This window comes from Ctenocephalides felis, unplaced genomic scaffold, assembly GCF_003426905.1.
Source record: "Ctenocephalides felis isolate EL2017-DRISC unplaced genomic scaffold, ASM342690v1 CF-g0.4_SCAFFOLD_00845, whole genome shotgun sequence".
Classification (NCBI taxonomy): domain Eukaryota; kingdom Metazoa; phylum Arthropoda; class Insecta; order Siphonaptera; family Pulicidae; genus Ctenocephalides; species Ctenocephalides felis.
The window spans coordinates 43349861-43368242 of NW_020536999.1; the positions used below are offsets into that span (position 1 = coordinate 43349861).

At 27.9% G+C, this 18382-nt stretch overlaps 2 protein-coding genes across 2 annotated transcripts; one reads left to right on the forward strand and one right to left on the reverse strand.

Moving 5' to 3' along the window:
* Positions 1-10525: 10525 nt before the first annotated feature.
* Positions 10526-16126, forward strand: LOC113383650 (transport and Golgi organization protein 1-like; the record flags this gene model as incomplete). Its single annotated transcript, XM_026621904.1, has 15 exons — positions 10526-10547; positions 10668-10939; positions 11035-12361; positions 12405-12779; positions 12865-13055; positions 13140-13367; positions 13447-13579; positions 13665-13810; positions 13880-14038; positions 14104-14271; positions 14355-14482; positions 14562-14663; positions 14769-14971; positions 15178-15636; positions 15849-16126. Coding segments are annotated over 15 exons (3984 nt in total), but the record flags the coding sequence as incomplete, so codon positions are not given.
* A 179-nt stretch (positions 16127-16305) lies between these two features.
* On the reverse strand, positions 16306-17814 carry LOC113363511 (protein SHQ1 homolog). The gene is given in 2 exon segments (XM_026606005.1): positions 16306-16808; positions 16811-17814. Coding segments are annotated over 2 exon segments (1419 nt in total). The 5' UTR covers positions 17802-17814; the 3' UTR covers positions 16306-16380.
* Positions 17815-18382: the final 568 nt, after the last annotated feature.

Here is an 18382-nt window from a genome sequence, read left to right on the forward strand (position 1 = left end):
TTATAAAAGTTTTATAAAAAAAACTGGTAAATCTATCTTAAAATTAATAATTCATAAAAAACCTAACAACGAAAGAAAATACTTTTGTTATGGATTTTCAAACATTGCCGTTTATCTTCTGATAGCAACGTTGTAAGAATTAAAAAACTCCCCTTTTCTTTCTTATTTCTTGTTGTTGAAAAATTCTTAACTTGACTTGTTTTCAAGATATTGGTGGAAGACCTTTTTCTCCACGGACCTTTAAACCCCGCTCAACCATGTATATGAGTTATTTTAACTCGGTGTCTAAAAATGAGTCGAATAACCATATTTTATATTCATTTTAATTTCTGTTTTCGGCGACATAACAAAATCTATTTACGATAAGATACTAATACATTATCATAAATTACTATCTAAATAATAATTTCAATCAGAAGCATGTCGACATTCGGCCTACGCACGTATAACATGCATGTCGGTTGCATAGAATCCATTATGGATATAAATATGCGCCGCATGATTCGTCTACGCTAATGATATCCCGTCAAGTTGGAAATCTTGGGACGGGAAAAGCCGGAAAACATGAAGAGCGCATGTTCACGGCTTTCACATCGGTTAGAAGAACATCACCAAGTTTTATGACTTCATATGATCTAATGTATTATCATTCCGGATAAAGAAAATTTTCAACTTTTCCGTTAGGTGAAAGTAAATATTTGAGTAGTATTGTTGATGATAATGTTATGTCGTATCAACTTGTTGATTTATTTCAGAATGTGGATAAAAATTTGTTTTGGCTTTATCATTTTTAGCATTCAACCACTTACATAATTAACTTCCCGAAGGAGAAGTTTGTTTTCATCAAAAAATTCGATTCGCTAATTTTAAGTTTTCTTGACGTTTCAAGCCATTCTGAATCGAATGAGACCAAATTTGGAAAAAGTATGTGTGTGTGTGAACCGACTGTTTTCTCAGAAACGGCTGGACCGATTTCAAAAATTTAATATCCAATCGATGTATTTTGATGTGGATTATTGTTTCTCAGTTTTGTGCAGCGATCGGCCGAACCGTTTCTTTGTAATTGGAAAAAAAGTGTCAAACCTTTCGTCCACATTTAAGCTCATACTACCGAATCAATTTAAACAAATCAAAAACTGTTCGGACGATATTAGTTGGGAATAATACTGATTAGTTTTAGGTGAAAATCTACCGAGCCATTTTCTTGTAATTAACTGTTGAAAAAAATTTAAGCCGATTTTTATGAGATTTTTTTGGCGATATATATCATGGTCTTATAGAACTTTCTGAAATATTACACCCTTACGACAAGTAGTTTAATTTGAAACAATTATCAAAGTTTGAGAAAATGAGTAGTTTTTTTGACGTTTGTTAAAATTAAAATTAGATGATTTAATTGGTATAACGATAGAGTACTTGGTCTTAATAAACATACTAAACCATTAAAGTCCTACAACTGGTTCAATTATAAAAATTATTTATTTTTGAAAATTTGCTTTTAGAAAATAGTCCGAGTTAACGTATTTGTTCGTTTTCAATTATGTGTAATAAATCCACTCGTAATACTTTTAATCACTCATAAATTGATTTATTTTTTATTGATTACGTCGATTAATTACACATTTTGGAAGTACATGTAACTTGCCTCAAGGCAAAATACCAATACCAACTAGTTTTTTTCGGTTCGATATGCTACATTATATTGTTTATATGTTTATACCGGTAACCATACGTTCCGGTTTGGCCTCAAATTTCCATATTATGTTCCGGATTTTTCTACAAGCAATATTTGTCCCGGATTTAGAAATTTTGTTCCGGATTATCTCGGGTTTTCAAAAAGTAAGGTTTAAATGCAATCTTTGCAAATAATTGATATTGAAATTACAACACCCATCAAATATCTGAAAATGATATATACGAGTATGCTTATATGAAACAATACGTTATAAATGAGAAACTTGCCGAATACAAAATCCTAAAATAGACTCTTACATTAAAAATTTTGAACCTTTATTTTCAATATCTCGAAAATTGACAAAAAAATTTTTTTTTGAAAAATATAAAGGTTTTTACTTCATTGTATTTTTAAAAAGTATTTGTTATTTTAAAATCACATTTAAGATAGCATAAGGCCTATCCTCATATTGCAAAATTATTCGGCTCTTTGTAGCTGGAAATTATGCTGATTAGTGTAAAGATCGGCGGAGCTTTTTGTTGCTTTATAATTAATTTTTGAAAAAAAATCTTTTAACTATTTTGAGGAATTTTTCATGAACTTCTGACTTTGACAAACATCCTAAAATATAATGTGCATAATAATGGTTTACCTTAAAATTCTTTTGAGCTTGGAATAATGGGATATATCAAAACTTCTAATTGATAGATGTAAATTTTTGGCTCAGAATAAAAAGTTTTTGCATCATTTCTTAAGACAAATAAGCACTTACATTTACGAGTGCAATACTTTGAGAAACATTGTATTATATATTACATAAAACCGCGTAATATTTGGTGTATTACATCCAAAATTATTTCCACCGTATGGGGTCTTGATTAAAGTCTTCGTTCAGTACATTTTATTTTATTTAACAACAAGAATGTAGACTATAGTATCAAATGTAGTATATTTTACTCATGTTTCAGACTATCCATGAATGATTTCCATGAATGGAATAGTACGCTTATTGTTTAATTAAATTCATTTGATACACCTTGCGATAAAATGGCAATTAGGGTAAAATATGATAACGGCCTACCTAGGCGAAAGGCGGGTGACTCGCACAACTATTAATTAATGTCATTTATTCAGCATATAAATATATAGTCGTCAAGTGCAAATTAACATCAGCTGTAATGCAATATTGAATAATTGACGGAAAATCAATATCACGTTGACATCAAAAGTTAACTTGACGAGGTTTATTTTCAGCGTCGCTTATTAATCTTTAACCAAATTAATTTACATTGAGTTTGACAGGTCGAAATATTGATAGTAAATGTCAACATTTATTTAAAATTAAAAATTGTATACATTAAATCTAATAGTTGATAATTTATCCAACAAAAAATTAATTATTTTAATTTCAAATGTAGTTTTATTTTTTGATTTACTAAGATTTCGGATTTATGAAGTTAATTAAGCTTCCATTGTATTATTGTTACATATACTCCTTTGTATTAAATTTTGATACAAATTTACTTTTTCAAGCTCTTAGTAGGTAATAATAGTGCTTATGGTGTGTATACAAATAATTTAGTTATTCAAATGTGTTAATCTTAAATCAGTCCAATTTGACTTTGAGTAATTATAATGTAAAAACCAAAGCAATTATTTCACAACAAATAACACATATCAAACAAACACCTATCTGAGTTAAAAAATTACGATATAATTATTATATTATAATAGCTACATTATTCAACCAAAGTAAAATATAAATTTTATGTGTACATTTTCTACAGAGTTGGAATAACTATTTGTTTAATTTTTCTTTTGTAAAATTACTTTTCTTAACATAATTTACTTTTTTATTTACTATTTGTTAAAGAATTCACCTTTGCCAGTGTAAAGCTTCATTTGGTTCTTTTTATCCCACCCCAAGCTTTTATAGAGGTTATATGAAAAAAAACTTCATATTAACAATTCAAATAAAAAAATAAAACGAAAACAAAATTAACAAACAATCAAAAAACAAAAGAAATTACATTTTCTCTTGAAAGCGATGTTGTAAATTAAAATTATGGCTGGTTTAACATCTTTTTCCCTCTCTTTTAAAATATAGTTTTAAATAATTCTTAACTTTATTTGCTTTTGAAATATCGGTTTACCTGTGGAGCCTAACTCTACTTTATTTTAATTTAAATTCAGTTCATTAAATGAGATAATATATTTGACTTTTTTTAAATCAGAACAGCCATTGTAAATAATATTAAAACAAATTGAAAAAAAATAACAAAGTAATATTATTTTATTTTAATAATTTTGAACAATGCATATTGCGCATACCTACATTATGTAGAATTAAATTATCATATTTTGACGATATAGATTGATACATTGATATAAATGTTTATCTATTGCATTATTACCAAACTGAATTCCTTAGATTTATCTAGTTTATTGTATCAATTGCTAAATAAGTATAAGAAAAATGTAACATTCCCAAACTTTTGCAGGACGTCAATTGATATTTAATAATAATAAACATTTTGTGTTTATAAATTATTTCATTGATTAATTAATAAATTGAAGTATGAACGCAGTAGTTCAGCCAATAGCAGATAAAACACATGTAGTTTGCAAGAATGCCAAAAAAATACTGATAAATAAAAAAAGACTTTTACATAATATATGTATAATATTTTTACGAAGATCATTTTCTTGTGTTTTATTGTTAGTATTATAATTCTTAGTGATATTATCAAATTAATGAGAATATGAGATAAATAACTACAGAAAGAAAAAGTGTATATTTGCAAATATATATTAAAATTCGATCTTTTAAAAAAAAATTGAAGAAGTGGCGTGATTTTGATGTTGTGAGTATAATTGTCAAAATACTTATGAATAAATCTGTTTCTAATTTTGTTGCATCTATGAAATTAATTATGAAATTTTTGATTTTATATTTATTTAAAATGAACTGATATATGGAAATATATTGTATGTATATTTGTTTTTAATAATAATTGTTTGTGGACATAAATTATAAATGTGTATATAATTATATAAATTCATTTTCAGAAATTAGAAATACATTTACAAATATTACAAACAATTATGGAACTGAAGGTTTTGACTGTCGTATTACTGTCCATTATACCTAAATTTGAATTTATTCTAATCGATTACCTGACTAGTGGTGAGTTGTGAATTACATAAAAAAATTAACAATTTTGATGAAAATAATATTTCTTAAAAAATGCCTAAACTAATCATCAATCTTCTTAATTCTATATAAGTAGTTTAACATTCATCTCTAAATAAAGTTATTTTTTGTTTATGTTAATTAAATATATTTTTAATAACAATTACATTTCTTAATCTTAGATATATACAATAATATCAATTCATCAAATTATGAACACTATTTACATTTTCAATTTGAATTTTGTACATATGTTGATACAATATAAGAATATTTTATAATTATAAATTTATCATTATAATACATTGCAAAAGTGAATTAAGTACATAAAATAATATATTTTCAAGTCTTTGTTAATTATTTTTGCTGTCAATCATTTGCAATCCCCCGTAGACCCAGAAATAATCAAAACCACATACCCCGCGGCTTCCTGATAGAAATATGAAGAAATAATAGATCTTATATACAATCGTGTGTTTACATGAATACACAAATATATATATATATATATATATATATATATATATATATATATTTATATATATATATATAGAATATAAAAATATTTTACATAGTGTATATATAATTATATAGAATATTTATTACTTCATATGAAAAACGTATATTTTTCTATATTGTATAAAGGAAGTATATTATAAAATGTTTGCCTTTTTTACGAATTTAAATACTTTGTTATTTCAGATTGTATACCTGGAGAAACTTGGAAGGAAACATGTAAAACTTGCCAGTGTTCAGATACCGGAAAACCTATTTGTACTAAAGATGTATCCGCATGTAAATATGTTTCACGTAAGTTTTAGTTACCGATTTTTTATATCCAATAAGAAGTTTTTACAGGAATATATTTAAAATTATTATTTGCACAATATTTTTATCGAAAGCTTTTTCAAATAGTACATTTCACTATAAGTAGCTGCATATATTATCACACAGTTTTTAATTCATAATATGATTGAAGATCTTTCCAATTTTGTTAATTTATCATTTAATAAGTAGCTCATTGTATAGTAATAGCAATAAATTCAGAATTAGTATATGATATTTTGAGCTAGTGGATAAATAGTGATTTTTTTGCAATATCTAAGAATATTCGTCAAACACACATGTGCAGACATTCCAGAGTGTAGAAATGGCTACATATGTATTCAATGCAGGCTATTTTGAAATGTACGGTACTAGGTGCCACTTTTTAAAATCATATTTTTTGTTACCAAAATTTGATTGATAGTATTAATTATTTTTAGCAAAGGTTGCGTTTCTAATAATTTAGTTTGATTTCTAACTTTATTATCTAACATAAGTCATAATTTAATAAACATTACGTAAAATATTTTTTGATTTATTTATAAATAACCTTAGGTGTCCAGCACTCGTGGACATCCCCCACTTTCCTCACTAAACATGAGTGTTGTAGTTATATGATAATATTTTGAATAAATTTAATACATTTATATAAATGTAGAATATACATTTAAATAGTACGTAATAAGCGCTCTAAATGCATATGCAAAATTTTGAGAATTATTAAATACAAGCATATAATCTAATTGTACTTATTTTTAGAAATATATGAGTTAAATTATTTTTTTATTCATTACAATATTTATTATGTAGAATGTACATTTAAATAATACGTAAAAGCGCTCTAAATTCATATGCAAAACTTTGAGAATTATTAAAGGCATAAGCATGTAATTTAATTGTACTTATTTTTAGAAATATATTCACAAATATATGAGTTCATCTAATTTGTAAAAATCTTCTTATTATTTCAGAAAGATTAAATTTGCCCGCCCTTATCTTTACGGATACGCACAGATGCCATAAATCAGGAAATCGTTCTATATGTGTCGAAACTGCTTTTCAAGAGGGTTTGTTTTTCTTGAATATCTTGCAAATCATGTTTTAATAAAATATTCATAAATCATCTTGTTTCAAATACAACATTTAGAATTTTCTGGGTCTTTAATAATAGTTCATTTTACTAGATTATTATTATATATTATAATAGTCGTTAAAAAAAATCTAAACATTTTGATAAACAAAACTAATCTAAAATATGCTGATCACTAAAAAATCAATTTTGATATAATTTGATTTTACAATTTGCAGGTCTGGGACATAGAAAATGCATGCCGGATGGTCTATTTTTCTACGATAGTTGTACCTGGTGTGGTTGTATAGGAAGAAGGACTAGATGCATGCCTTTGCAATGCAACAATTTAATAAGTAATTAATATACACTATTTGCACTATAGTTTTAATAATTTTAACTTTAAGGCATTCATTTGCTTTATGTATTTCTCAGGTCACTGCAGAGTGAATGTTCAAAACTATCACGGATGCCATAAATGCGATTGTTCTAAAACTTTGTTCAAACTTTGCATACCAGACGCAAATTGCTTAGACCGTTAGTGATCCGAGACACTATACAATATACTTTTAATTAACGTGAAAAAATACTATAGATGTTTTATTTTAACGCAGGTAAACCTGGGCGTTGTCCAGCACAACCGGAAACGACAGGAATAACCGCATCAAACCAATTATGGTGTGTCTTAAGTTTAAGACAGGAGTGTCAACATGATGCACAATGCCCTGAAAATCGTAAATGTTGTTTGCAAGGATGTTATTACAGATGTTTGCTACCAAGAAGAGAAGACGAGGAATAGAATTCCTTTTCTTTATTAATTTTTGTTTCTGATTGAAGACTAAAATGTAATACAAAAGTTTATCTTTAAGAATTTTATTGCTTAAATGCAAAATGAATTGAGAAAAACCATTTTATTTTTTTATCATTCTTTAATTATATGTATCATTACAAACGTATCTTTTTAATAAATGTTAATAATTATAATGTCCAATTATTTGAATCTTTAGGTTATGATCTGGAAGTTAGAAAAGATTGCATTTCATTGCACTAAAATTTAATTTGAAAAAAACTGGCCATAAACCGTCATTATAAAGGCTTATATATAAATATATATATATATATATATATATATATTGAGATTTTTTAAGTTATTTTTATGTTAATGCAGGCCGTCTTCATTCAAAAAATCTCAAACAGTGAAGGCCGTCTTTATCAACATAATAATAACTCAAAAAATCCCAAACAATTCAAAACCATGTTAATCGAACATATAAATAATTTAATCATAATATAGATTTTTTCAACCCAAAAAATTTACATTTTAAAGAGAACGCAATTAAAAGAAGATTTTCTGAGGGGTTGTTTTTGCAATTGCATAACGACAGGGTCAAACAAACAATTCGACAATACGACCCTGAACGAAACAAACACGTGGTTTCTAAATAGCGTGTCAAAATTTAAAAAAAAAAATGACAAGATCCCATCGCTTTTTAAATTTCTCGTAAAATTTGAACACATATTAAAAACTGCTTCAAGAAAAAATATGACATTTCTTAAACTCCGAACAGTAAATACATAGTTTCGACAACTTGATAAGTTATCATGTTTATTTGTGTGTTTTACCATCTGTGATGTTGAAAAATATATACTTTACCAATGTGCACATACTCATACCATGGGTTAATAATGTAATAATGTTTTCATATGTTATATTAGGAAACAAAATTGTAAGTGTTTATTATTATTATTATTATTATTATTTTTCTATAAAATTTCTTACATAACATTTATATAGTTTTTATTTTTATAGTTAAATTTATTGCCACGGAATGAAGACTAAGATGCTAGCCAAAACGCATGGATTATAAATAAATTTCTAAAAACTCTTACTATTTTTATTGATGTAACGCCCGACTTTTTAACTTAAATTAAACACACACACACACACACACATACACACGCATATATATATATATATATATATATACATGGTCTGTTCAAAAAGTACCCGGAATTACTAATAATTAAATTTCGCGGGTCTGGAGTGTCTGATTGTCAAAATTTTTTTTTTATTGTGTTGGTATACATGCCCCTAAAGTATGATGAAATTTTCAGCTATATTCACTGTTTACTTTGTCTGTGGTAGTCGCTAAGGTTCGACGTGTTTTTCTGAGCTCGGCAATTTTTACAATGGAAGAATTGAAAAAGTCAAAGAATTTGTATTAAATTTTGCGTAAAAATGAAATAAAGTGTTGCAAAGTGCAAAAATTCACCAGATATGGCTCCGTGTGACTTTTTCCTATTCCCAAAGTTGAAGAGACCCATGAAAGGACGGCGGTTTTCCTCGATTGAAGAAAATCGCCGAGAGTGCTCAAAGACATATCAAAAAGTGAATATCAAGGGTGCTTCGAAAATTGGAAAAAACGCTGGCATAAGTGTATTATATCTGGGGGGGACTACTTTGAAGGGGACCACATTAATGTAGACGAATAAATAAATATTTTTTTGAAAAAACGAAAATTACGAAAACTTTTTGAACAGACCTCGTATATATATACAGTGGCGTCGGAACCGTGTGGGCTGTGTGGGCTTGAGCCCACCCATGAATTTTGATGGGGGGGCTCAGCCCACCCATCAATTTGAAAAAATTATGTGGACTAATAATATACTCTAAAAAGAAAAAAATATGTGGACTAATAATATCTCTAGAAAGAAAAAAACGAGCCCACTGGCTGTCTATCAAAAAAAAAAAAAAAAAAACGAGCCCACCCATCAAAAATTTGGTTCCGACGCCACTGTATATATATATATATATTAATTGTTTAATATGAACAAAACAGCACTCAGATTTGTTTAACACAACTTTATTTTATGATTACAGACGTTTCGAGACCATGGTGTGTCTCATCTTCAGTGTAATTTCAAAAACAGTTACTTATATACTACACATTCTTTAATAATTTATTTAAATTTTATTTAATTTTTGGTATACAAAAAACACCAACTATTCCTTGCAATGCTTGACACAGTACTGTGTAAATAAAATTTAAATAAATTATTAAAGAATGTGTAGTATATAAGTAACTGTTTTTGAAATTACACTGAAGATGAGACACACCATGGTCTCGAAACGTCTGTAATCATAAAATAAAGTTGTGTTAAACAAATCTGAGTGCTGTTTTGTTCATATTAAACATTTAATATTCGTTCCACTCATATCATAAAATTCTATATATATATATATATATATATATATATATATATATATATATATAAATGTATTTATAATGCACCTTTGATTATAACTATTTGGCCGAATAGTAAGTTACTATTCGGTATTCGGCCGAAAATCTAAGCAGTGCCTAATATGCCGAATACCAAATAGTAACCGAATATTCGGTGCATTCCTAAAAAAATACACGGACATATAATCGACATATATATATATATATATATATATATATATATATACATATATATATTTATAAGATTTTATTATATACGAAATATTTGTTATAAATAATTATTCAATAAAGATTTAAAAAATCTGTTATCCAAGTCACATATGTCGCACATGGCAATACTGCGCAAAGTTCTTTTTCTTAAATATTACTAGATGTCGTGATATCAGTTTTACAATGTAATTGTCAAACTGAGTGATGTGGCCTAGCCAGAAAATGAAGTTTTCCCCGTATGTTATAATTTCTATATTATTATTGAGTTTAGTTAATACAACGTTGTGTGTATTATCGGATAAACGAAATGTGGAGATCCTGCATGTCTAGGTAAATATTATTTCTTAAGTTAATGTGTATGACCCGAATTCTGTTCAAAAAGTTTGCCCTTATTTTACTATTAACTCTTTCTATTTTATTAATTACTGTTCATTCTATTTTCATTTTTAGAACCAGTATCTACTGGCAGAACTCTTGTAGATTACCCAAGTGGAGACAGAGATATTTTATCTTTTAAGAAAAACGTTAAAGTGATAGTTTTTTCAAAGTCTGCAGGATCTAGAGAAGATCTATGGGGGGTTGAAATTAATGGTGTGAGAGGCTATGTTCCTAAACGTTTTGTAAGGGAAGATAAAATATTGAAAAGGAATTTGGATTTTATTGTTGATGTAAATGTTAAATTAGATGCTTCTGATGTTAAAAGCAACATTCCTGAAACAATCGTTGAAACTAAAACAGAAGAGCTACAGGCTCCTCCTGTTGAAATTAAAATACTGCAGAGGATCAAGCAGACAAAATTCATGATCTTAAACCAGAGCCAACTAATTATGAAGTTATTGGTCAAACCACCATCTATTATTCAGATGAGGACAAAGATTCTTTTACAACATCTGATGAAATTACTACATTGAAAACAACTATAGTTCCAGAGCAAAATATTGAAGATTCTTTGTCCGAATCTTCAAAAGATTCGACAAGCAATGAAATGCTTCTGCAGGATTCACCACTGCCAAAAACTGAAGAAGTAAATACTATAATCAAAGAAACATTGAATGAAAATCTTGTACCAGAAAATGTAACAAATTCTAACTATGAAACAAATAAAGTGGACATTAATGTGAAATCTGATTTGGCAGATGACAAAATAATTAGTGTAGGTAGTATAGATAAATTGAATATTAATTTAGAAATAAATGATGCACCAAAATTAGGTGCAAATCAACTCACAACTCCAGAAGATGTAGTAGATCTTAAACAAGAAATATTAAGTGCTCCTACTTTAGAAGAAAAAGTTGTTGTAGATGATATTTCAAAAAATATTGAAGATGGCATCAAAATTGATGTCAAGCATTTATCATCAGAAGAAATTATTGAAAAGGAGGTACAAGCAAGTACATTGCAAACCCAGGATGTGATATTAGAAAGAATACAAAATTCTGAAGAGACAGAAAATATAATGCATAATGTTTCAGATGGTAGTGAGGCCGATATCAAGACTGTTGTTGACGAGCAAAAGAATGTATTGGAAATCCCAAGTGTACTGTTAAATGAAAATATTGCTAAAGAAGATGTAATTATTGCAAATGCTAGTTCTGAATCAATAAAAGATGATATCACAAAGGAAGTTCAAAACTCTGAAGACTTGTTGAAAGCGGAGCCGGAAATCAAAAATGATGCTGTTGAACTATCAGTACAAATAAATAATACAGTAGTGCAAGATTTGCCTATTGATTCAGAAGAACTCAGTACAAGTCAACCATCTATGATTATCGCAGAATCTGTTACAACAAGTTTGCCTTTTGTTAGTGCTCATGATATTCCACCAAGTAATATTGATATCAAAAAATCTTCAGAAGTTATTGTTAATGAAATCATTGAACCATCTCCTTTAAATGGTGCTGAAATCAATTCTGACATGCCTGTTGTAGATAATAAGTTATTAAATATCGATTATCATGTTAAAAATACTGGTTTACCTGTTATTAATGAAATACCTTTATCAGAAGACAATTCAATGCAAGACCAAGAAATACCAATTATGACACCCAATATAAATATTGCCAGCTCGGGTATTCAAAATAATTTAGCTGATGATCCATTATTAAAAGGAAGCAATAAAGATATAAGCAACAATTTAAAAGATTCCTGAAATTACTTCAAGAAGACTTGTATCCACCTTTCAAAAAAATTCTGATGATCATAGTGTAGCAGAAAATGTTGAAACTAATAATAAAATCAATGATATTGAACAAAATTTGCAATTTGATTCTTTAAAACAGGATGAAATAAAATTGATGACTGAAATTGAAGAAAATAAAGTAGAAGCTAAAGGAACTGTTGAAGAAATTAATTATGGAAATCTGAAAGAAAATATAGAACACTCACAACAAGAAGAAATGCAAAGTAATTCTGGCAATGAAATGGAGACTAGCTTTTTTGGTTGGGTGCATGATTTAATATTTACAAAACCCGAAAGTATTGAAATAAAGCCAGACAATCATGAGGAATTGAACCACATGTTGGATGATGGGCATGATGCTTTGTTGTCACGAATGCGTAGAGGTAAATTTTATTTGTAAAATATTCTATCAATTTAGATATTATATTATCTATTCTAATTTTATTTATTTTTCTATCTTTGGCCTAGATGAAGAAGTTTGTGCAGCAGATAATTGCAAAGCTTCAAACATTTTAGTAGAATCAGATACATTATTTTCAACTTCGTCCATTGATAATATGATAGTAAATTCTGGCACGACAATTATCTATTTAAGTGTAACAGCAATCACTGTTCTTTTATTTACCTTGGGATATTATTTCATTGAGAAATGGAGACAAGTGAGTATTATATAACAAAATTAAAAAAAAACTCTTTCTCTTATTTTTCAAATAGATAAATATCTATATAATATAATTTTGTAGGATGGTAGTTTATTGAGGAAAGTTAATACACTTGAACAAGCGCTGATGGTATCATCTAAGGAGTGTGAAATATTAAGGGAAAAACTAGATTCAACACAAACCAAGCTTACAAGCATCAAAGAAGGTGCATTTGGTTCTAATGAAGAAGTCATTTCACTTCAAGAAGAAAAGAAAAAATTAGAAGCTACTATTTTAGATAAAGAGAGGCAATTAATGGATTTGCAAAAGGTATAATAATATTTATTTTCAATTCTGTGAAAAACTAAATAATTTAATCTAAATTTAATATTATTTTTGTTTTAAAAAGGAATTTGAAGCTGCTACTGAGACTGGATTGGAATTAAATAAAATGCTTCAGGATATGATGATGACTGCTCAAAAAGGGGATACTATCGCTGAAAGTATGGAACATGCACAATTGCAATTAAATGAACAAAAAGGTAGTAAACACTAAAAGATATATAATTGTCATGTCCAACAAAATTATTAATATTATCAATATTATTTAATTACATGCCATTTTAGAAACAATAAATTCAATGAGTGCTGCTTTAGCTACAAGAAATAAAGAAAATAATGATTTACAATCAAAATTAAACGAATATGAAAAACAAATTGAAACAGTCCAAAAACTGCTAAATCAAGAAAAAAGTTCAAATTTATTGCTCAAGGTATTATCCATAATATATTATACTAAAAATATATATTTCATTTTTTTTTAATGTGATGTATATTTCTAGGAAGAGCAATTGAAATACCAAGAACAGCTGCAACCTCTTCAGGATCAACTATTAAAAATTAGGGAAGAAAATGCATATGAAATTCAGCAGGTTCGATCTGTTTTGACTGAAACCCAAAGAGATTTATATACTAAAACAAATCAAGTACAGCTTTTGGAGGTAGATTTTCAGTTTAAATTAATGCTTTTCAAGAATTTTTCTTATGAATTTCAATTTATTTCTAGGACTGTATAAAAAAACTAAAAAGTGGAAGTCAACTAGATGTTACAGAATTAGCTGATATTGCTGGACTTCGGTCAGATTTACAGAGAACAACAACTGAGTTACAAATTTTGAAAGAACATGATGCACAAGAATCTTTGTTGAAAAAAAAATTAGAAGAAAATGTAAAGGTACATTATTAGAATAATTGTTAATTTATTTGAATTTATATGACTGCATATTTTGAAATAAAAATATTTTATTATTGTTCTAGACATTAATGAATGAAATAGAGGCATTAAAAGAAGAGCATCATAAAGCTGAAAAAGATAAAATGGAAGCTCAGACACGTTTGGAAGTTTTGTCTGGATATTTTAAAGAAAAAGAAACGCAATTACAGAAGTAATCTAATATATTATATAATATCTATTTATATTTTAAATATGTAATCTAAACTTTCATGTGTTTTATTTATCTCTAGAGAGCTTGGTATACAAGAAGCATTATGGCAACAAAAACAAGGAGAAGCAACCAGCACAGTAGAACGCTTACACTCAATGCAAGATGAAATCCAATCATTAAAGTAGGACTATAATTATTATAAAATTTCTATTATTGTATAAAATTATGATATTTTATTTACATATTGTTAAAATTATAATAATAACAAAATTATTGTATTTTGAAGATCTCAAAATCAATCCCTGCACTCAGAAATTGAGCAACAGGCCGCAGCACATCGAAGCCAAGTAACTGCTCTGGAGAGTAGGATCCACGAAGCATGGCTAAACTCTCGTCAAACGCAACGAAAACTCGAAGAAAGCCGACAGGAAGCAAGTTCTTTACGAAGAAAGCTTACTTCACTTGTCGAACAAGAAAACATGCAGAAAAGTAAGTTATCATATCATCTCAAATACTTAAGATATCTAACATGATAAATATACAAAAACTGAATGAATACCATTCTTGTTTGTTTTTTAAGAAACAAGCTTCATTCCCAATAAGGTTCATTTGCATATTTATAAGTAAAAATATGTGAATGAATAAAATTTTATATGTAATTATTATTTGATGTATACTTATAATTATAATTTTAGGAGGTTCCTCACCATTGGAAGTTCAACTATCAGCTCAATCACCAATTCTCATGAATTCTGCTGTTTCTCCAATTCTTCCACCACCTCCATTACCATTTCTACCTCCACCATTCCTTCCCCCACCGATAGGAAATCATGCAGCACCTCCACCACATTTCATGCCCCCATTCATGGGTGACATGCGACCTCCTCCATTAGGAAGATTACCAAGTCCCCCAAGACAACGTAGAGGACACTATTCACCCAGCATGGCTAGCGAGAGATACTCACCCGAATCAAGGGCTTACAGTCCAGAAAGCAGGGCTTATAGTCCAGATTCTAGAGCTTATAGTCCAGATTACAGGAGGCCTATTTCGCCTTATGATACAGAGACTGATATCAGCCCTCCAACATCACCATACAGGAATAAATACAATTCACATGCCAATAGACGGGATGATTCTCGGAAGTTGAGTAAAGGCTAGTGAACTAACTTTTCATAAATTAACTAAAGTAGTATGAATTCAAAAAATTTGTTCATAAAATGTATCTATTGTTTATCAAACATTCAGTTTTCAAAATGAAGTTGAGGAAAATATTATATATTTAATATTATCATAATTTTTACATTTTATAATAATATTCAGATAATTTCAGTTGTCACAAATCATAATGTTTACTTTACTTTATAGGAATGATTAGTGCTGAGTCTAATGAAACTGTAAATAGAAATGGAAGAAATCATACATCAAAGGCTGTATGAAGAGGCAAGTATGTATGTGATTAAAAGATGATGAAACCAAAATCTTAATTGGCATTTATTTGTATATTTGTTATTATCAGATAATATATGAATAATAGGATATATAACTTTTATTTAAGTTAAAAACTTTTATATTGAATCAAAATAATTATACAGAAATAAATCTTAGGATTAAGTACTTAGAGCAAACCTTGAATTTTATATTAGTTCTTAAAAAATAGCACAATTCTAGTAACTTTCTCAAAGTTTCATTTCTTTGAGGTAAAACAAATTAGTTTTATCGATATATATAATAATAATGAATGAAACACAAAAATAGTCTCAAATAAATTTATTGAATCATATGTATTGTAATTTCGTTTGAAACTTTATAAATATATCTCTTGTATTGTTTCTGATAAATATGTACAATAATTTTCATTTATGAAATAAAAACTATAAATATTTTTATTTAGTATATTTTATTTGGCTGAAGCATTCGCATAGAGTTTGCAATCATAATTCTCCATTTCATTATTATTTATTGATGATTCAGTATCAGAGGTATCATCATCGTCCGTTTCATCAGTTGAATCATCACTAGAATCATCAGAATCCGTGCTTTCAATAGTTAATTTATTACATTTTGACATCAGGTGTATGATTTCTTCATAATCTTTTACATTTTCATTTTTTACGATTTCTGCTGCTTCTTCTAGCTCTGTTAACTCCAAACACAATTTTTCTTTGCTTATTTGAATACTTTTTAACTTTGATAGTAAATATTGTATATCATTTTCATTCAGTTTCTGAAGATATATTAAGTAATCTTTGATATATAAGTCATTTAATATATATCTACAAGACTGACTTACATTAAAGAGTGAATGAATCTCAGTGAATAATTTATTACATATACTTTACCAAGTTCTAATATAACTTTAACATCATTCAAAACCGTTAATGATAGATCATAATTTCGATATAGTGGGTAAATGAGTGATCTACGTAAAAGGCTGATAATGGTTTTTTCAACTGTATCAAATGATGCAAAACAACATAATGTAGATGATAGTTTATTAACTGTCCAACTGGATTCTGTATTTAAATCATTTGCAGTTGTTCTCAATTCATACAAATAAGGATAAAGAATATCTAAAATGCCTACTAATATTTGTTTCTTCTCAACTGATGAAAGAATATATTCTTTATTTGGTAGCTCCTTCAATATATCAATTTCTGAACCAGATAATTGGTGTACATATTTTTCTTCCAAATGTTTTTGCCATGGTCCTATGAATTTTATATATTCATCTATATATTCAGTGTCATAAAGATCAGCTAAATAATGATCTGATGAAAATGCTGCATTTTCAATTTCTAATCTTTTTTCCTCTCGATTTTCAATTATAACATCAGGTGAAAAATCGAATACTTCCAAGAAAGTATCATATGTTGTGAATTTTGAATTTATTTTATTTCCAAAACCATACCCATTGCTATGCAAAACATTTTGGTTTTCACAATTACTCTCCGTTTCGTCATCTTCAACAAAATTAGTTGTGGATATAACTTCTATTTTATCATCAAATTTTGATTTTAAGGGGCTGCAAGGAATTAATAAATTGGTAATAGTATCTAAATTTTCAAAAAACTCGCCATGATTTTCTTTTTCAATTTTTATAGAATATGTTTGATCATTGCAATCAAATGCACCAACGCAGAGATCAGAATCCTTCAATTTGCCAGGGAGTCTCACACGTAAAAAATATGGACTTGCAAAGAAAATAAAATCATAATCTTCAATAAGGCATTCATTGTCCTTTATATTGGAGTATGGAGCGTGTATGGTTAGGTATACAAATTGGTCATCTTGTTTCAAACTGAATCTAGGTGTTAGCATTTTGATGAAAATTGTTCTACACTATGCTTGGTAAACTGAGCTATATAACAATTGTAAGATATTTACTCAGCTAATCACTATATTTAACAACTTAAGTCTAAACATTCGTGAACTGATCAGAACTAAAATTTTCTAAAATATATAAAAACTTTATGAATGCAACATATTGTCAAGGGAATACAAGATACAAGTAATAGAAGTAGGTTAATTGTAGTAGGGTTTACGTACAAGGTTAACCAATTAATTATCATTAAAATGTAAGTGTCAACACTGTCAACCTGCTTTTTTAATGTAGAAGCATAAATGTGTTATTATTGATATGGATATAAAATGATCGAGCGACAATTAGACTGAGTTAAAATTTATAAATTAATGTTAAAGTTTGAGATGCACGACCAATGACTGCATCGACATCGACCGCCTAATTTGATGTCTGATTGGCAGTGAGCGTGACGTAACACACGGCTCTAAACACCGGATTAACAAAGTGCTGAAACGAAAAAATCACGGTACCAACATTCAAAAAATCAGAAATTCTTCTGAGCAGGCATACCAACAGCAGAGCATTCATATATGTCAAA